Here is a 22,018-nt window from a genome sequence, read left to right as displayed (position 1 = left end):
CATAGCCTACATCTCCTTCCATTAATAATAATGGCCAGTGCAGTGGCTGGGATATACAAACCTATCGTCCGTTGCCATGATTTTTGGAATGACTTATCGTGAGAGGAAAAAATGACGTTTTATTCGCATAACATCGGTTACTGGAAAGGCCGGCATTTCGCAAGAGTTTTTATTTTTATTTTTTTATCGACATTTAGAAAAAAATCGCAAAAGTTTGATGCAAATCTATAAAGGAAACGCGGCTACTGATGCACAGCTGTCAATCACTTATAGTCCACTCATTTTATGAAAAAAGGTTTAACAAATTGCAACAGAAGCAAACTCAACTGATTTTGTATCCTATGGAAGCTTGTTTCCGCCACTGAATAATAAATAAATAACAATAATTGCGACTTTTTATCTCACAATTCTGACTTTTTTTCTCACAATTGCGATATATCAAGTCAGAATTGTGACTTTTTTTTTCCCTCAGAATTGCGAGATATGAAGTCAGAATTGTGACTTTTTTTTTCCCTCAGAATTGCGAGATATGAAGTCAGAATTGTGAGAAATAAAGTCGCAATTCTGAGAAATAAAGTCGCAATTGGGAGAAATAAAGTCAGAATTGTGAGATATAAACTATTCTGAGGTGAAAAAAAATAATAATAATAAAACTTTATATGGACTTTATATATCACAATTCTGAGAAAATATGTCAGAATTGCGAGATGTAAACTCGCAATTATGTGTTATAAAGTCAGAATTGCGAGAAAAAAGTCAGAATTCTGACTTTATACCACGCAACTGCGACTTTATTTCACGCAATTCTGACTTTACGCTATATCTCGCAATTCTGAGAAATAACGTCAGAATTGCGAGATGTAGCCTAAACTCGCAATTGTGAGATAAAAAGTCGCAATTATCTTTTAAAATGTTTTATTTTGTGGCGGAAACAAGCTTCCATAGTATCCTCATTATATCCTGAGTAAGGGAAAAAAAAGCCCAGAAGAATCCCATTAGGGGAAAGTTTAGAAAAAGATCCAAATATAGCCTATTCATTCTTTTTCTTACGTGAATAGGGTAAACATTTTAACCTTTAGATATCACCATGAAAATTACTGAGTTGATTACTTACATCAAGACAAACAAAAAAATGTAATACAAGTTTTTTGAAATTATTTGTTAACATGGACAAACGGTGCATAATCTAATTACGTATGTGCTAATTTGCATAAATACCACAACAGATCTAAACATTTGGTATAGCCACGTGAAAATGTCTTGTTGAACCTTGTTGGCAAATAACAGTAAAATACTTAATGTTAAGGTCTGAATAAAACCCATTTAGGCTACCCATGAGCATTAGTACACAGAGCCAGGAAGAAGTACTTTAGAAACCAGCCTTTATTAATTATTACTGCAGAGATGGGGTTTGGGGCTGGGTCAGTGGGACTGTTTCTGGGGGACGAGTCTTGAGGGAAGAACAGGAGACAATGATAAGGAGAATGCAGAAGACAAAAGGTAGGTAAAATAAAAAGTGAATCCCCAGAAACAGTCCCACGGACCCAGCCCCAAACCCCGTCTCTGCAATAATAATGAATATTAAAGTCTGGTTTAAAGTACTTCTTCCTGCCTCCATTTTCTTTTTTAGAAAAGAAAATGGAGCACAACTGGAAGAAAACAAAACTAGAGGTATTTCGCATTTCATGGAAAGAGAGCACGATTGCATACAGAGAGGCCTTAAAAGCTGCTAGATCTGCTTATTTTTCAAACCCTATTAGAAGAAAATAAACATAATCCTAGGTATTTATTTGAAACAGTGGCTAAACTAACAAAAAAGAAAGCTTCAAGCCCAGAAATTTTCAAGCAACACAGAAGTAATGATTTTACGAACTTCTTCACTTATAAGATTGATAATATCAGGGACAAAATTATAACTATGCAACCGTCTACTACAGTATCGCATCAGGGAGTGCATTGTAGTCTCCCTAAGGAAAATTCGATTCATTTATTGCTATACAAGAGGAAGAATTCGCTAAACTCATTAAATCATCTAAACCGACAACATATATGACCCTATACCAACTAAGCTACTGAAAGAGATGCTTCCAGAGGTCATTGATCCTCTTCTTACAATCATTAATTCATCTTTGTCTCTAGGATACGTACCAAAACCTTTAAGCTGGCTATGATTAAACCGCTTGTTAAAAAAACGCAACTTGATCCTACAAAATTAGTCAATTACAGGCCGATCTCGAATCTACCCTTTCTGTCAAAGATACTAGAAAAGGCAGTATCTTCACAACTGTGTTCCTTCTTAGAAAGAAATGATATCTGCGAGGATTTCCAGTCAGGATTTAGACCGTACCATAGTACCGAGACAGCTCTCATTAGAGTCACAAATTATTTGCTCTTATCATCCGATCGTGGTTGTATCTCGCTATTGGTGTTACTGGATCTTAGTGCTGCTTTTGATACTATTGACCACAACATTCTTTTAAATAGACTCGAAAATTATGTTGGCATTATTGGAATTGCACTAGCATGGTTTAAATCATCCTTATCTGACCGCTATCAGTTTGTAGCAGTAAATGAAGAGATGTCTCATCGATCACAAGTTCAGTATGGCGTACCACAAGGCTCAGTACTAGGACCGCTGCTGTTCACTCTGTACATGCTACCATTAGGAGATATCATTAGGAAACATGGCATTAGCTTTCACTGTTATGCTGACGATACTCAGCTCTATATTTCTTCAAAACCTAACGAAACTTATCAATTCACAAAATTAACGGAATGCATAGTTGATATAAAAAAATGGATGTAGTAATTTCCTACTACTAAATTCTGAAAAAAAAAAAAAAGATTCTAATTATTGGACAAAAAACTTCCTCACGTAATAACCTAGAATACTGTCTAACACTTGATGGCTGCTCTGTCAAGTCTTCGTCGTCGGTTAGGAACCTGGGTGTGCTCTTTGATACCAATCTTTCATTTGAAAGTCACGTGTCTAGTATCTGTAAAACCGCATTTTTCCATCTTAAAAATATATCTAAATTACGCCATATGCTCTCATTGACAAATGCGGAACAATTAGTTCATGCGTTCATGACCTCAAGGCTAGATTATTGTAATGATATTATGGGTGGTTGCCCTGCACGCTTAATAAACAAACTACAGCTAGTCCAAAACGCAGCAGCTCGAGTTCTTACCAGAACCAGGAAGTATGACCATATTAGCCCGGTTCTGTCAAAACTGCATTGGCTCCCTATTAAACATCGTATAAATTTTAAAATATTGCTGATTACTTACAAAGCACTGAATGGTTTAGCTCCGCAGTACTTGAGCGAGCTCTTAACGCATTATAGTCCTTCATGTCTATTGCGATCTCAAAATTCCGGCCAGTTGATAATACCTAGAATATCAAAATCGACTTCTGGCGGCAGATCCTTCTCCTATTTAGCACCAAAACTTTGGAACAGTCTTCCTACCATTGTCCGGGAAGCAAACACACTCTGTCAGTTCAAAGCCAGATTAAAGACACATCTCTTTGACCTAGCATACACATAATACATTATAGACTTCTATAATTCAATGTTAGGCTGCATAGATCAGGTCAGCCGGAACTGGGAACACTTCCCATAAATCCTGATGCACTCGTTAGATCATAAGAAGAATGGCATCTACGCTAATTTTAGTGTTTTTGTTTTTTACGAGTTTTTTTCTGCAGCCTGCCGGATCCAGGCCGTATCCAGATCTGATGAAGGACCTTCGCCTGGACCCGATGTCATAGCGGGGTGCTAAAGTGCCAACTAGTTTCTCCTTATGGAGGATCCCTTTACCACTCTACAAATAAAGCGTTGTCGGGAAAATTCGGTTCCTGCATCTCCCCCGAAGTGATAAAATTCTGTATCAAAATATTAAGGCCAGACAAGTAGTTTTTTAAGGCTTGGTTTGTAGGGAATTACAAACCTGCGCACATATATTCAAACGCGCATACCAATAGACTTAACATAATACGCATGTGCACGCCATCAGCGTTCTCACAGGTTTCGCGTTTAAAGTCTGTGTAGAGTTTTCTGTTAAAACGGTGTCGTGTTAGCGGCCCCTAAGTTAAACTAATGATCGTTGCGACGGAAGTGAATCAATCAAACTAACTTTAGCTGGAAAATAACTTTATTCAAGAACTGCTATAAAGCCAAAACAATCTCTGTTACTTTAAACTATCCTTGTATCTCTGGAACAATCTACATTGTTAAAAGTGCTATATAAATGAAGATGACTTGACTAATGTTCATGGGTAGCCTAAATGGGTTCCATTCAGACCTTAACATTAAGTATTTTACTGTTATGAGTCAACAAGATTCAACAAGACATTTTCACCTGGCTATACCCAATGTTTAGATCTATTGTGGTATTTATGCAAATTAGCACATAAGTAATTAGATTATGCACCGTTTGTCCATGTTAACAAACAATTTAAAAAAAAACTTGTAAAACATTTTTTGTTTGTCTTGATGTAAGTAATCAACCCTATTCACATAAGAAAAAGAATGAATAGGCGTATGAATAGGCTATATTTGGGTCTTTTTCTAAACTTTCCCCTAATGGGATTCTTCTGGGCTTTTTTTTCCTTACTCAGGACATATTGAGGATACAAAATCAGGTGAGTTTGCTTCTGTTGCAATTTGTTCAAGGTTGACCCCCATTTTGGCTTAAAATTAATGGATTATTAAGAGTCTTTTGTGCATTCACATCATAAACTCTGTAATTCAGAAATTGCGTTATTGTGGCTCTCTAGTCTCGAGTCGTCACCTTTCACCCGATGGGGAAGCATCACTTCACATGAGTGAACAACAGTTACCGAGTGACTCATAAATGAGACTTAGTCATATCAGTCATTCACTGCAGCAGCAAACAGACCTCTGATCAACAACCCTGTTTCTTTGAGGATTGCTTTCTTGTTACCACAGAACTAAATGCAATCTAAAAATGCTGGGCTGTTTCAGCCTGGTCAAATAAAGACAAACCCAACCGTTGGTTTACATTTTTGTGTTAATTTTTAGGTTTGTCCATATTTGACCCAAATATGCGTTGAAACAACCCAGTATTATTTAGAGTGTGTGGTGCGGCATACTTCACAATGTCACACTTCAAAATGTCTAAATTACAACCATGTTAATAAGTAATTATAAATTATATTATTTATATATATCAAATTATATTAAAAGATAAAATTATGTATTATATTATTTATTATATATTAAAAGAAAGCACAATCAGTGATCACACAAAACACTAACAAAAAAAGGTTTGCATGGATTGAAATGGTAAAACATTAAAGAAAGTCCTGCAGCATTTGAGTTATGCTTTTTATTTAATGCAACAATATTTTGAGGTATGACTCTTGTGAACACACACACACACACACACACACACACACACACATGTAACACGTGCGGCAGACAGGAAGTGGCCTGTGCTTAAACTACATTAAGCTTCTCTTTTTTTTAAAGAGTGTTACATGGTGACATCAGTTTGATAAAGGTCTTAATGTAATTTTGTGATGAAGATGATATATGACCATCGGTGAGTGTGATTGAGTTCTGAATGAATCGTGTGATCAGAAACCAGTCACAGTCCTGCGTCACCGCATTTATCATGATAGTTGATCGAGGTTTTTACCAACTAAAACTAAAGCTGATTCAGAAACGCTTTTTCCTTTGAGTCATCTTATTAAAGGGTTAGTTCAGCCAAAAATGAAGATTCTGTCAGTAATTACTCTCCCTCATGTTGTTCAACCCCGTAAGACGTTCGTACGTCAGAACAGAGGCTCACTATTGGCCAGCATCACACACATGACCAGCGTCGGCCAATAGTGAGCCTCCGTTCTGACGTACGACCCAGAAGCGCTGCGTTGTTACACTACGCGAACTCACTCAGAGACACACACAAGAAAATGAATAGTTGAATAAAGTCGTTATTTTTGTTTTGTTTTTGCGCACAGAAAGTATTCTCGTCGCTTGATAAACTTAAGGTTGAGCCACTGGAGTCACTTGGACTATTTTAAACCTTGTCTTTACTAACTTTCTGGGCCGGCAAGTTTCAATAACATAGAGGCCTATAGAGGAGTGAGCCAGCTCTCAGATTTAATCAGAAATATCTTCATTTGTGTTCCGAAGATGAACGAACGTCTTACGGGGTTGAACAACATGAGGGAGAGTAATTACTGACAGAATCTTCATTTTTGGCTGAACGAACCCTTTAAAGGAATACTCCACCGTATTTTCATCATTTCATTTTTCATTGTAAAATCCTCTCACCGGCCCCCGCTCCCTCTAGTGAAGATATTACTCCGCCAAGACGAAGTGCTTCCAAGCACTTGCTATGGTATTCCGCCATACAATATAGTTATCCATTTTACACGCTTAGAAAAGCGCAACGTTTTGTTTTGTGTCACCGTCCTAGGTCGAGTTACACTACGCGAGTAACTGTATTTAAATAGGGAAACCGTGGAGGTGTTTGGTAGCTTCTCTGCTTGGCACCTATTGAATGAACTGGGCTAAGCTAAGTGCTAAAAAAGTTTTGCACAAGACAGAGCGATTGAGTGCACGCACTGAGACGAGAGAGGTATGTATCAACTCGTCTTAGTTAAGGGAATAACATAGTTTAATATGAAAATACGGTGGAGTATTCCTTTAATGTGCTTTATGATTACACAGGTCATTTACGTCGATGGTTGTTTGAGTCTAGATGAAACACTTTAAACACTGTGAATGTTTTATATGGGTAAGTCTTATGAAACCTGTCAAAAATTATTTAGATACTGTACATACAGTTGAGAAATAAAAAACGTTTCTTATGTTAATCAAACAGAGAAAAAAGAAAAAGTCAAGAAAAAAAAATCACACTGCTCTTGACTGAATAACTTTAATAAGGATTAATCTATATTTAATTTATACAGTGAAGAAGACTGTATTTTTTTATTTGATTGTTATTTTTTTCTACCTGAAAACTACTGTCAGATCAACCCCGAAAAACATGAAAAGCACTGTTTATTTCATTTGTATCTTTGTTCTATTGTATTTATTTGCACTATTGCACTTAATTAGATCATTTGTTCTTATTTTATTACTAACAGTTTACTTGTCTTTAAAATATTTGAAATTTGTATGAGTTAGGCTTGTAGTTTTTAGAGTCATAACCTTATTTATTAAAATATGAAAAATAAAATAAATAATAATAACTAGGCCAATAACTAACAGGTCCGACTGTAGAAAAAAATTCATATATACATGTATATATATATAGACCACTGCTGTTCAAAGGTCTTAGATCTGTAAGATTTTTTTATGTTTTTGAAATAAATCTCGTCTGCTCACCAAGGCTGCATTTATTTGATAAAAAATGTAAAATTGTGAAATATTATTCCAATGTAAAACAGCAGTTTTCTATGTGAATATATAGTAAAGTGTAATTTATTCCAGTGATCAAAGCTGAATTTTCAGCATCATTACTCCAGTCTTCAGTGTCACATGATCCTTCATTCTAATATGATGAGTTGTTAAAGAAACGTTTCTGATTATTATCAATTTTGAAAACAGCGTGTAGGCTACATTTTTCCAGGATTCTTTGATGAATAGACAGTTTAAAAAACAACATCATTTATCAGAAATCATTTATCATTTATCTCGAGCTGCTGAGACTTTAGAAATGACTGAAGATGCATCTTTTCCATCAACACTTAACACAATATACTAAAACTTACTATTCTATATATTAATAAAAAATGTGTATGTGTACTGTGACTCAAAGCACTTATTAGATATTGTTGGTTTGATTTCTTCTATTGTTTCTCCTCATTTGTAAGTCGCTTTGGATAAAAGTGTAAATGTAATAGAAAGCTTTTGTAACATTATAAATGTCTTTACTGTCACTTTTGATCAATTTAATGCATCCTTGCTGAGTAAAAGTATTAATTTGTTTAATTTCTTTCCAAAATAAATTCATACTGACCCCAAACTTTTGAATGGTAGTGTATAATGTTACTAAAAGGTTTCCATTTCAGATAAATGCTGTTCTTTTGAACTTTCTATTCATCAAAGAATCCTGCAAAAAAAGTACACAACGGTTTTCAACACTGATACTAATCATAAATCTTTCTTGAGCACCAAATCATCATATTAGAGTGATTTCTGAAGGATCATGTGACACTGAAGACTGGAGTAATGATGCTGAACATTCAGCTTTGATCACTGGAATAAATTACATTTTACTATATATTCACATAGAAAACAGTTATTTTAAATTGTAATAATATTTCACATTTTTACTGTATTATCTATGAAATAAATGCAGCTTTGGTGAAGAGTTTTTTTTTTTTTTTTCAAAAAAAAAAAAAAAAAATCTTACAGATCTACAACTAAATTGTATATATGCATATAAAAATATCATGTTCTTGACGGGTTTCATGACATTCACCCAAACAAGCATAACAACAGAAACCAAGCCCTCGATGTGCATGTTTAACTGATCTCAGGTCAGTGAGTTATGATGGGCTTCATCCTCCATACAAATGAAGAAGAGAAAGTTAAATGTAGTAAAAGAAACTTAAGAGTGAAAGTCGAACTTCTCATTAAAACACTGACAGAAATAGGCCTAACTCTCGAGAGGAACGTCAGACTGAAACAATGTCAAAGAAATCTTTCATTACGTACTTTTTTCTACTGCTATTTTTTTAAATAGCACTAAAGCAGATATTGTTCAAAAGAACTCGAGCACCGAAGGTTCTTTATGGAATTCACGAAGGTTCTTTATTAGAATCTTGTTTAGATTCAAACGCGTTTGGGCGGGAAAGCAGGTGAGCGCTGTTCTCTCCTCAGTGTGAACTGTGCTGGGTTTAACCACAGATTCATAACAGCAGCTCGCGATGTAGGCTGAATATGTGCACTTCAAAGTCTTTCAGTTTTGCACCCGAGTTTACACCCTTAAACATGGTGCAAAAAACACCCACTCAGAACCAGTTAACATTCAAAAACCAGTCCGTCAGCACACGACAGAAAACCATCCGCACAGAGCGCGCATATGACAAATATTATAGAGAGAAAATATTATGCTGGCTTAAGCGTTTCATAAATGTGCATTTAATTGTCTTAAATCATCTAATAAAATAAAAAAATAACAATTTACCCCTATGACATACAGTACGTCTTCTTGGTCACATCTTTAGGCTATTTATTATGTTTTAAATAATAATTGCACATCAATTCTAGTTACAAAGTAGCCTAGTATTAGAAAATATTTTTGTGGTTTGAAAGCTAACTGAAAATTTTTCAAGCATGAAAATCCTCATATACAATACAATCAGACACCTACAATAATAATAGGCTACTAATAAAAAAAAATGCTCAGTTTCTGAGCTTGATTGATAATCAAATGAGAAAGAATTGAAGCTCAGATCCACATCAGCTTCTTCCTGTTTCACACTCGTGCCTCGTCACACTCGGCTTGAGCGACTCAAACTCACTGCTCACTTTAGAGAGGATGAAGTCTCTCTACACTGAGAACACTGAGCTGGAGGATTAACCCTGTACATTTGACCAATAATTACAGAGAAATGGCCAGTAAAACATGGAATTAGAAAGTAGAAAGACTGAACGAGCAACTTTAAAAAAAGTGTCGTTTTTTTAGTGCAATGATCAGCTCAGCTTGAACATCAGGAGTGTTTTGTGATGAACAGAATCTTTCATAAATCCATCAAGAGAATAAAATGAGAATTCACAATCAGCTCCTGACATCAGAATCACTTCAGACTGAAATATAACTTTTCAGGCCAACATTTTTAATTAGAACATGTTACATCATATCCTCTGGAGTGAGGCAACACACACACACACACGCACATAAACACAAACACATGTTTAGTTGGTCAATCGCAGGATGATGATCACACTGATCTCTGAGTGTTTTACACAGACACACACACACACACACACACACACACACACACACACACACACACACACACACACACACACACACACACACACACACACACACACACACACACACACACACACACACACACACACACACACACACACTCGCACAAACATGTTTAGTTGGTCAATCGCAGGATGATGATCATACTGATCTCTGAGTGTTTTACACAGACACAGACACACACACACACACACACACACACACACACACACACACACACACACACACACACACACACACACACACACACACACACACACACACACACACAAACACAAACACAAACACACACACTCGCACAAACATGTTTAGTTGGTCAATCGCAGGATGATGATCATACTGATCTCTGAGTGTTTTACACACACACACACACACACACACACACACACAAACACAGACACTCGCACAAACATGTTTAGTTGTTCAGTTGCAGGACGATCATCACACTGATCTCTGAGTGTTTCACACACACACACACACACACACACACACACACACACACACACACACACACACACACACACACACACACACACACACACACACACACACACACACACACACACACACACACACACACACACACACTGTGTGAAGTTCACGGGCCGCTTCCTTCAGAAGGACTGTCACTTCTCTATCAGTCTGTTAGAGACGCTGCCATTGGTCGGTTCCTTAGATGTCCATATTTGGAGAAGTGTGCACTACTGAGTGTAGATGATTGATTTAAACTGCAGTTCGATAAGTGTGAGCGAACAAAACACACCGCCACAAAACTAGGGTGTACTAGTGGTTTCTTGAGTGGAAAAAAAGTCCTGCATCTTTACACTCTGTGATTTCTAAAGCCACCATGAAGTCAAAGTGGATATAGCCTATATAGATATAGATGTAGATATAGATTTAAATATAGTGCGTGCAGAATTATTAGGCATGTTAATTTTCTGATCTTTTTTTTTTTGTATTTAATCATTTATAAGTGATATATTCATGAAGGCTGGAAATGAAAAACGCCTTATATTCAGGTGTGAATAATTATTAGGCACGTTTTCTTTTACGGATAAAATAAAAGTCAAAAGTTATATACTATACTTATTATGCAATACTAATGCAATACTAGAGATTGCAGTTAAGGCATGACCATTGGACAGTGAAATGCTCATTAGGTCAGCAGAAACAGGGGGAGAAGAAAAGACACGTTAACTGCAAAATAATTAAGAATTACGGTGAAGAATTAAGTGTCAAGTCAAGTTAATTTAGGCTATATGGCACTTTTAACAATGCAGATTGTTTCAAAGCAGCTTTACAGTGATAATAGGAGATTACAGTAACAGAGATTGTTTTGGCTTTATAGCAGTTCTTGAATAAAGTTATTGTCCAGATAAAGTTAGTTTGATTGATTCACTTCCGTCGCAATGATCATTAGTTATTAACTTAGCGGCCGCTAACACGACACCGTTTTAACAGAAAACTCTTAAGTTCTTTCTGCGCAAACTTCAAAAACGCAAACCAGTGAGAACGCTGATGGCGTGCACATGCGTATTACGTGTTCAGTCTATAGGGATGCGTGTTTGAATGTATGTGCGCAGGCGTGTAGTCTCAACATACTATTTGTCTGGCCTTAAAATGTATAATACAAAGCTCATTTTTAGTCTAGCTCTGAACTGACAGCGTGTCTGCTTCATTTTATATATACATTTTAAAATATTGCTGATTACTTACAAAGCACTGAATGGTTTAGCTCCGCAGTACTTGAGCGAGCTCTTAACGCATTATAGTCCTTCACGTCTATTGCGATCTCAAAATTCCGGCCAGTTGATAATACTTAGAATATCAAAATCGACTGCTGGCGGTAGATCCTTCTCCTGTTTAGCACCAAAACTCTGGTTACTGCATTACTGCTGTGTTGCTTGGAAATTTCTGGGCTTGAAGCTTTCTTTTTCGTTAGTTTAGCCACTGTTTCAAATAAATACCAAGGGTTTTGTTTATTTTCTTCTAATAGGGTTGAAAAATAAGCAGATCTAGCAGCTTTTAAGGCCTCTCTGTATGCAGTCGTGCTCTCTTTCCATGAAATGCGAAATACCTCTAGTTTTGTTTCTTCCAGTTGCGCTCCATTTTTCGGGCTGCTCTCTAAAGGGCCTGAGTGTGCTCGTTGTACTACGGCATTGGACTATTTTCTTTAATCTTCTTTAAGTGCAACGGAGCAACTGTGTCTAAAGTGCTGGAAAAGAGAGTTAAAAGTTTCTGTCACAATATTGAGTTCTTCTAAGCTATCTGGGATGCTGAGATGATGAAACTGATCAGGAAAATTATTGATAAAGCAATCTTTAGTGGCAGAAGTGATAGGTCTAACAAGTGTGAAACCTTTTAGTCTCCAGCATTTCCCAGAACTGCAACCTGGAGTCTCCAGAAGAGCAAGGTGTCAGGAGCTCAGAGACTTAATAACAATAGCAAGACAATAACAAAAACTTAATAACAAGACTTAATTCGACCCGCTCTTAATAACAATCACTAGATGAAGTGTGTTAGCACCAGCTCCACATCGTCTTTACCCCTGTTTGAAGAATTCATCTTCCAGTGCGTTTTGGGAGTTCATTTTTAGTACTGAGTAATACTATACTATAGCGTTAGGGTAGGGTTAGGGTTTGGTTTAGGGTTAGCAACTTCTATTTATGCATCATTTACTGTTATTACTACGGTAAGTACATGTAATGTATGTAACAAGGACACTGTAAAATAAAGTGTTACCCAATTATTTTGCTAAATATATTTCTGTAAAGCTGTTGTGAAACAAGTAAAAAAGTGTTATGCATTTAAAGAACAACTTGCTTTATCGAACCAACACTCTCTCTCTTTCTCTCTCACACACACACACACTCAGGGTCGTATTTTAAAACTAGAGGAAGTAACACACGGTGACGACATCATTTGCAAAACACTGGTCAGCGGAGGATCTTGAGGGACATTTACAACAGGCAGAAAGAAGAGGAGGGAAGCTGTTGCCAAACCAGATAATGTCTATCAGTCGGGACAGAGCAGGCTCACCATCAGCCAATCAGCTTTCAGGACAAGAACAGGTCACTTCCTGCTCATCGATGACACGTTAACCCGTTACATGAGTTAATCACATTACCCATCAGCAACACTATACTGGAGATCTACTGTGTTCACATTTCAAACCAAGTGTTTGTGCTTCTTTCTTTACAATACTCACTTTGTCAATGTGTGTGTGTATGTACACACACACACACACACACACACACACACACACACACACACACACACAGTGTCCATATATATATATATATATTGAGGCTGCTGTGTTCATTTAACCTTTTTCTCCCATAAAGTGATGCATTTCAGAGCGAAAACATGTTCATGAATAAAACATATGATCCATTGGTATTGGAGCCAACCAAAGTTTCATAGGTTTTCTTTGTAATAATTGGCACTAATGAATTAAACAACTATAGTTTTGACTTAATATTAATTTCACTTTAAACACCTAAAAACATAATAAATGTGAACACAACAGGTCTCGTCACACACACACATAATGCAGCAGAGAGCCTGAAACACACACAGGCTTGTGTTTTGTGTTTTGCATGGGCCTTTTAGAGTAGGTCAAATCAAACACATTGGACAAATCACGTGGATGGTTACGAGGTAAATTTACATTTCCAAAGTGTTAATTAGAGACGTTTGCCAAGTCGAGCATCAGCACTGATCCTCCTGAGTGTTAGATTGAGTAATTCAGTGTGTTTGTGATCACATGCAACATTTCCTCCCATAATACAGAAGGAAAAATCTCACAAATCTCACAGTTGTGTCCCAAATGACGGCCTATACACTCAATATAGTGTACCTTTATAAGGATATTTGAGTTGCTCCTCCTCTCCTCTACATACTCAAGTCTGTGCCGGTCGAGTGCATGAAGTGTCTAACATTTCACACTTGTTCTTTCAGTTAATTAAGTGCATCATGTGAGGATTTAAAGTGCACTATTTCTTTTTGACTCGCACTATTTATACTACAGAATTTATAGTGAATTTGGATGCACTCTAAGCAACAACTTCGCAAACACCAACAATACATTCATTATGAAGCACTCGGAAACTCGCCACCACAGAAAATGCTTTCTAATTATCACTTTTTTTATTGTTACGCCCAAGCTTGTTTGTAGAAACCTCAAACTAGTCAAGTAAACACAATTCACATTCATTTAGTGCTCTATATGACACAAAGCAGCTTAAAAACAGCATTATTGATGTTTGCAAAGTTCTTCTATTCTGAAATGAATGCAGTAAAGCAGCTCTGAGACGACACAGTTGTTCAGCTCAGTTTGGTTCAGTGTTATGAAGCAAACTCAGTTAAAACAGCTTTAAAGAACACAAAAGTTCAGCTCAAAGCATGTGGTCTGTATTCTAATGTCTCTCATATTCAGAAAAACATACAAAAATGGCTTAAATGTATTAAAACACACTTAGGCCTTTAATTGACTTTTTATATGGAAATATCTCAATATCTTTAACATATAATAAAATGTCTCAGTTTAACATAGTGTCATTTTTAATGCAAAACGTTCTCAAGGCTTTTCCCCTTTTTGAAGGACAAAGGCATTGAAACGGGCGGGTAAATGTGTCATAGTGAAACCAAACGAGACGAGAGTCAACTTCAGATCACATCTCTCTCACCACACCTTTTTCCACTCGGCTTTTTATAATTGTTCAAAACGCATGCAGCTCTGACCTCAAGCGCGCGCGCGCACACACACACACACACACACACACACACACACACTTAAAAAATCCCCCGGCTCAGCTCTCACACACGTCGTCTCGTCAGGTTGTCATGGTTGCAAACAGACTTTGAAAGGCTGGTCTGATAAAGAGAGCTGGGGAATTGAAACCCGGGCCGGTGTTCCCTGTATGAAAATAAATGCTCAGGCCTTCAAACCGAAGCCGCTCTAAATGAGAGAAGGAAGCTTCTGTTGTCCTTGTTCAGATATAAAGAAGAAAGAGAAGAACGCTGTGGTTTCATGCCACTTTAAACCTCGTGTGCATGTCAATAACCGCTAAAGAGACAGACCAGGCCCTCTTCAAACCACCGTGCTCCAGAGATCTGGGTTAAAAATCACATTCACACACACACATTCATCATGACTTTCTCATTAATCGACTGATCTCGAGCAGAAACGTCAAACTAAACTACAGCTGGAGGACGTTCCTTGCATCATGCAATCAGAAATGCTTTGTGAAATAAATAATATTCTTTAAGCACCAGCAATTTGTTCTGCCAGTGTGTATGCATGTCTTTTGCAGGTGTTGCACACAGGAAATAACACACACACACACAGACACACACACGGCTCCTTCCTGTGCCTGAACAGATCATATCTCCACGTCTGCTCTTTTAGGCATCATCTACTTCATTTTAGACATGAATTCAGTGAACTGTGCATTCCTTGGTCTGTAGTTGAACCTGGCTCAGTTTGATAAAGTCCTGGCATGGTTTCTCCCAGCGGCTGATCACTCACTTCCCTCTGATGGGGATTTGAGAGACACACTTTGGCATTTCCTCTCGTGTTGCAAGTGTTAGGCAACAAACCGAAAGAGCTCAGGAGAACAGAAAGCAAGATAAGGCTGAGAAACCCTTATCTATGACATGTGTGTGTTCATTTAAACCTTCTTAAAAACATTTGACCCCCATTTTAAATTTAGTTTGCATCCTTTTTTAATTGAAAAAAAAAAAACCTGCATATTGGTGCAACAAATCAAGTTTTTATTATTCGCACTATTTAATCGTACTAATTGGCATTAACCAGAACGGAGACCCCTAAATGAGTTCTGGAATAGACTTCAGTCTCCCTGAACGTGCACCTGTGAAACACACACTAATCTGCAGACGTGAATATGCGTGAGTGGTGGGCAGAAGCAGCGAATGACAGCAGAGCGTGAGGATCTGACTGTTATGCCTCTTCCGGTGTGGTTGAGGAACACGTGGTTGGCAGCGAGGTTAAATACAAGCTCTTCTCCTCTTTTAGGCCCATTTCTACTTGGGCTGGAGAGGAAGACGCTAACACAGCACTGGAGAAGAACTGGAGAAGAACTGGGCAAATATATCAGTACTGGGCTCGATCCACAGGTGCGGATGTAACCCAGCTAGAGAAGTGTGGATGGGTAATGTATGCCTATGGTTATAATAGTACGATTTTTTCATTTTTTTTTTCTTTACATTTTAGTGTCTTTATTACTGTATCACATGATGTGTAACTTTATGTGTTAATCTTCTGCATTAATATTTTCACTTTTTTCACTTTAACGTTGGGTCATGTTGGATTATCCATTGACGAATGTACAAAATCTGTTCGATAATAGTCAAATTATTTTGAAGAATTGTTAAAATGTTAAAAGTCCACCATTTTTTGGAATGCAACAAACATTGTAGTTTAATATTGATTATTAACTAATCATGTCGAATTATTTTAAAAAAATGTTTCTGTTTCTGTTCATCTAAAATGTTAAAAGTTCACAACGTGCATTTTTTTCTATCATTGCAGTTTCTTTTTTTAATACACACGAGCATTTTAAATATGTATCTGTAAGAAAACGCTTTTGTTTGAAGGAAAAAGCTTACTCATGATGATCAAAATGGCTGCCATGTGATGAAAAGGGAAGACGTTGGTTTTGTGACGCATTATGCATTTCTAACATTTTAATTTCACTCCACCTGTTTTCAAAAGTTGATGTAATTGTGTATAGACTTTAATGCAATTCAACTAAATGTTTGTTGCGGTATATTTGTTGTAAGTTTGAACGTTGTGCACCAAATCATTTGGTTCAATGCATTGCGAAAACTGTTTGATTGTGCATGTCTAAAGCCGGTGTAAAGTTGGGTGGGGTTCACATGTTGTGCACAAGTGGAAATGTGTGTGTGTGTGTGTGTGTGTGTGAAGGAGGAGCTTGAGATCGCAAGCGTTTCTCCAGAGGAGACGTGGACACCTGGACACTGGGATGTACAGTGCAGTCATCCATAAAGTAGAAAGCACTACTAAACCCCTCGCCACAGTGTAGTGTTTCCTACTTTATGGATGAGTGTACTGTTGGCTGCTGGGAAACTTCACGGCGCTCGACGCAGAACGACGGGAAAGAGAAAAGAGGAAGTCGCTTTGTTTCGTAAAGCCGCACACGTCTCATAGTGTCAAAACACGTCCACGTGAGGCGGTGGTGCGCTTACAGAAACTAAAGCCAACTTTCTCTGCTAAAAACATGTGACTTCTGAAATGCAATGTGATGTTTTAAAACTTCAATAAAACAGAAAGAAATAAAACACGGTTTGGTCTCTCATCATTCACAACACAAACTCATTTTATGTGAAAATATACTTTATTTCTGTAAAAAGTCCATATTGCAACAAGTCATTCAAGTAAATCACTACGACGTCCCTCACGAAGCATGATGCCCGTGTGACTATCCAAAAACATTGTTTCGGCATGCACAAAAAATACTTTACCAAAAAGAAGCATTATTTACAGGTGAGTTTCCACACACACACACACAGAAAAAAAAAAAAAAAACGCATTAGAAAAATGTACAAAAAACATCCACCTTCTGCAACAGACACAAGAATAGAGTTTCTTTCTCAATGTATGAAAATATCATACCTCAAATTACAAAAATACACTGACCTCAACACCGCACCGCAAAAAAAAGAAAAGATTTTCTTCCCGTTTTGTGTTCCAGTGCAAATAAACACTTTTAAATTAAGATGCATTTACTTGTGAATGACTTGAAAAAGGCTTGAAACAAGAACAAATATGCATATAAACAAACAATGGGGTCAGAAAAATTATTGGTCGGTTCATTTTCACTGAACTTAATATCTTCAGTTTTGCTTCTGGAGTAATTGCATCATGATTTAAGAGTCTTTGGATACTCGTACTGTACACAATACTGAGGAAGAACGTCATTTTTGCAAAACACAGAAACGCAAGGTACGTGCAACTACTACGACACATAAATAGAATAAATAAGGCCGAGTATAGATGGACAACCATCATGCATGCAGTCATTACAAACACAGCTGTAGTAAACTTGAAGTTAAGACTAAGCAAGGTCTTATAAGGCTAGTTTTATTATGGCCTAGGATACGCCTACTTGCAGTAGCAACGATTACGGTCAGATCTGTGCGTTCCTCGTGGGAATCACAGCATGCGTCTGGATTATAGTGCAGCGAGGGGAGCGTTTGGATCCAGGGATCACTACCCACAACATAATGCAAAATAAGCTCGTTTAATGCATTACAATAATTCAGTGCAATCGAAGTAGCATGAAGTAATGCTAAAAACAATGCTTTCTGCCGACACTGCAAAAAAAAACCTTATTTTTGTCTTGTTTTCCAAGCAAAGCAAAATGCCTAGTTTTCCAAAGAATGTGTGAAAGTTTAAATATCTGCCAATGTGGTAAGAATAAGAAGCTTAATTCAATCATTTTCACACATTTCTTCAGAAAACAGGACAAGTCATTTAGCTTCTCCAGTAAATGTGTCTTGATTTAACAATGTTTACACAAACTCATTTTTTTTTTGCAGTGTATTTGGTAGGAGTTTTGAGAATGTTTGAAACCTTCACCTACTTCCTGTCTGTGAGGTCGCTTCGGCCCTAGCTCCGCCCCTCTAAACGGCTGGCGCTCTGTGATTGGTTGTTAGTCGCTGTAGTTTTTTGGCAAGAAGATCAAGCGTGTGTTCTGGACAGTCTCGCCTAAGATGAGCACGAGCTGACTTAAGACGCAAAACTGATGAGCAAACCTGAGAAATCATTTGACATGAGCCCTGTAAGACCAAAAAACACATGCTAGCATTTCAAACTAACTTTACCAGGGTGTTACATGTTGCAATATGAAGTCAAGAGTGTGTGTGTGTGTGTGTGTGTGGGGGGGGGGTGTTATGCTCACATGCTGTGACTTTACAACGCTCCTAAAACGGAGGAAAAGAAAAGAGGATCAAAACAATTACATCGAGAAAAAGTTAAGACAGAGCTCATGCAGAAAGAAGCCAATGTCTCACACACACACACACACACACACACACACACACACACACACCAATGTACGTTTATACCGTATCAGACGTAAGTGAATGAATTATTACTGTTATTAGAGTTCCATGACGGTGAGTTTGAGAAAAGGCGAAGCTGAACTAAAACACAGAGTTCATTATGATCAATAAAACCTGTACAGAATCAGACGCTCGATATTGCGTTCACAGACGGATCAAAATAATGTGGTTCAAAATGCCATTTCAGCATGCAAACGACATAAACCAAGCTGATAATAACTGATGTTTGTATAGTTTGAGCCAGTGAAAGCTTTAAATTTGAACACAATGAAATTCTCATTGATCACTCTCAATGAAAAAAGCACACAAGTGTGTAGAATATAATAAATGCTATTCTCAGTAGAATAATAATAATAATAATGTGAAACTGCAGAAAATATGGATTGAAATGCATCTGGGATGTACACTATCAAACATATGAGAAGCTTTCAGCCTCGTCTGTGATCGTTCATATTCTCTCCAGTAAAAATAACTGGAATAATATGCAAAGGTTTGAGTTTTGAGTCAGAATCACTGGTTTGTCTCAACGCCACATCTTCTAGTCTCAAGCGCTAAACATGATCAACACAAACGGATAAAGCAGTCTTGGACCCTACTTGTAGTGCAAAAGATTTCTGTAGTGACTTTTATTTTGTCACTCCCCGTTTTATTTTCCAGAATTCTCCTCATAAGTGTGCTTTGCCTTCCAGTGGATGATGCTTGATTGTTATTTCATGTCTAGATGCTGTTGTTGAAGTTAGCATGAGCTCTATTCACAGCTTTGGTGAAACTCCTATTGCGATTATTTGCTTTGCAAAAAGAAGAAACAGTCCGACACACGAAAGCGCTGGTACATTTGCGTCATTATGGCAAAAAGTCAGAGAACGAGAACGATTCTCCTATTGTTCAGTCACTCACACACTCACACACACACACACACACGAGGAAAAGTGCAATCTGCAGATCCGTCCCGCTCACAGCCTGATGCGCTACTCCTTCTTGCTGGAGCCCAGCTTTCTGAAGAGCTTTCTGCCCTTGGAGAAGAAACCTTTCTTCTTTTTCTCGGGCAGAGAGGCGTCGGGGAACGGAGGAGAGCAGCTCAGGGCCGGCTTCGGGTCAGGGGTCGCGTCAGGGGTCACGTCAGGGGTCGGGTCAGGGGTCGGTTCTGGCTGAGAGGAGCTCACGGGATCGAGATGCTCAGAAGATTCTGTCTGGCTCACCTGGCAGACGCGAGACAAAACAGAATTACATAATAGTAAAAATAAAAAGTAATAATAATAAAAAAAATTAAATAAATAGAAAAAAATAAAAATAAATACAAATTATATAAAATGTTTTAAATGTATGATAAAAATTTGAAAAATGTAATTACATGTTTTTATTTGATATATATATATATATATATATATATATATATATATATAAATGTAATTAAATTAAATAAATTAAATAAATAAATAAATAAAAGGACATAAAATTTAAATAATAATAAAATAGATATAAAAAATAAAAAAAGAGCTGAGAGATAGTTAACTTTCTACTAATTACATGTATAAAAGTTGTATAACATAAAATAAAATAAAAATAAAATGAAATAAATATAAAATATAAAATAAATAAAATACTTTCACACTATTTATTACGTGGATCTTGAAAAAAATATTCTGCAAAAAAAATAATAAAATACTGTACATATATATATACATAAAAATAATAATAATAAAAATAAATAGAAAGAAAAAATAAAACAAAACATTTAATTAAAATAATAAATATAATATATAAAAAAAAAAAAGTGTTTTAAATATTTGTGTGATGAACATGTGAAAACGTTTTCTGATGGGATCTTATTAAACATGTCCTTAAGAGAGCTTACTGTGTAAAACCGTCGACTATGAGATATTGTGGGAATCAAAGTAGAAACAGAAACACAGTGCCAGATCTGACAGATATCTGACATGATCTTAGAAAAACAAGCTCATGATGAGAAGAGAGAGAAACCATGACATGAAGAGACAATACATGAACATGAAATACTGATTTAAGTTTAAAGGGCGAGTACAGCTAAAAAATTACAAATCTCATCATTTTTCAGCCACTTCTTCTGTAGAACACAAAAGCTATTTTGAAGAATGTTGGGGTCCATATCAGGGTTATTATCTTTATATTACGGAATCATTTTTGTTAACTAAAAATAAAATATTAAATAAATAAATAAATAAATAAATAGAAGGATATACTAAATTAGAAATGTTTCTAACTGGAGATCAATAAAACCTAAACTAAAACTGAACAAAAATTAATACTGAAATAAAAATAAATCAACCCTAAATGGTTAAAAAAAAAAAAAAAGAATAAAAAAGACAAAAGCAAGACAAAAAATTAAAACACCTATTCAACATTTTATTTATTGCTATGAAAGTATATAAATAATACTAAAACACACATAACTGGACCCCACTGACTGACAGAATTGTTTTGTGGATACAGTATATATCACTGTAAAAATGTTATATCATTATGTAAAAAGGAAGAGAGTTTGGTACAATGTGCAGTTTTTTCTAAATGCATAATTTGAGATTCTACAAAATAGGATCTATAAAACTTTATAATATAATTTTTTGTCTTTTTTCTGAGCTCGACAGCTTAGAAACACACTGTTAAACTTCTCCTTTTGTGCTCCACAGAAGAACGTCACTCATACGGGTTTAGAAAGAAAAGAGACGATGTGTGATGTCAAACCTTTGCTATCATTCACAGTGTGCACAGTGTGAAGTTTAGAGTCACTATATTTAGGAAAGGAGACACTAGAGAGGGTTTCAGATCTATGAAAGACTTACGGTCACTGTTTAAAGTGAACACCTCTCCTGTGCTTCTGAAAACCATGCAAAAATAAAACAAACACAAAGAGATAAAACACACATAAGACGACATGCAGAACAAAAGACAG

General features: G+C 36.5%; 1 protein-coding gene across 3 annotated transcripts in view; it reads right to left on the bottom strand.

Annotated features, from left to right (window-relative positions):
- Positions 1 to 16,116: 16,116 nt before the first annotated feature.
- Positions 16,117 to 22,018, bottom strand: part of LOC308690281 (RIMS-binding protein 2-like) — a 128,981-nt gene continuing 123,079 nt past the window's right edge. For all 3 annotated transcript variants that reach the window (XM_081364667.1, XM_081364668.1, XM_081364669.1), the window contains one exon: positions 16,117 to 20,288. In XM_081364667.1, the coding sequence (XP_081220793.1) occupies positions 20,058 to 20,288 (231 nt within the window). In that variant the 3' untranslated portion in view covers positions 16,117 to 20,057. The remainder of the gene's footprint in view (positions 20,289 to 22,018) is intronic.

This window comes from Scardinius erythrophthalmus (assembly GCF_964197995.2).
Source record: "Scardinius erythrophthalmus genome assembly, chromosome: 5".
Classification (NCBI taxonomy): Eukaryota; Metazoa; Chordata; class Actinopteri; order Cypriniformes; family Leuciscidae; genus Scardinius; species Scardinius erythrophthalmus.
The sequence above is the reverse complement of the archived record's forward strand: the minus strand, read 5'-3'. Positions and strand labels throughout refer to the sequence as shown.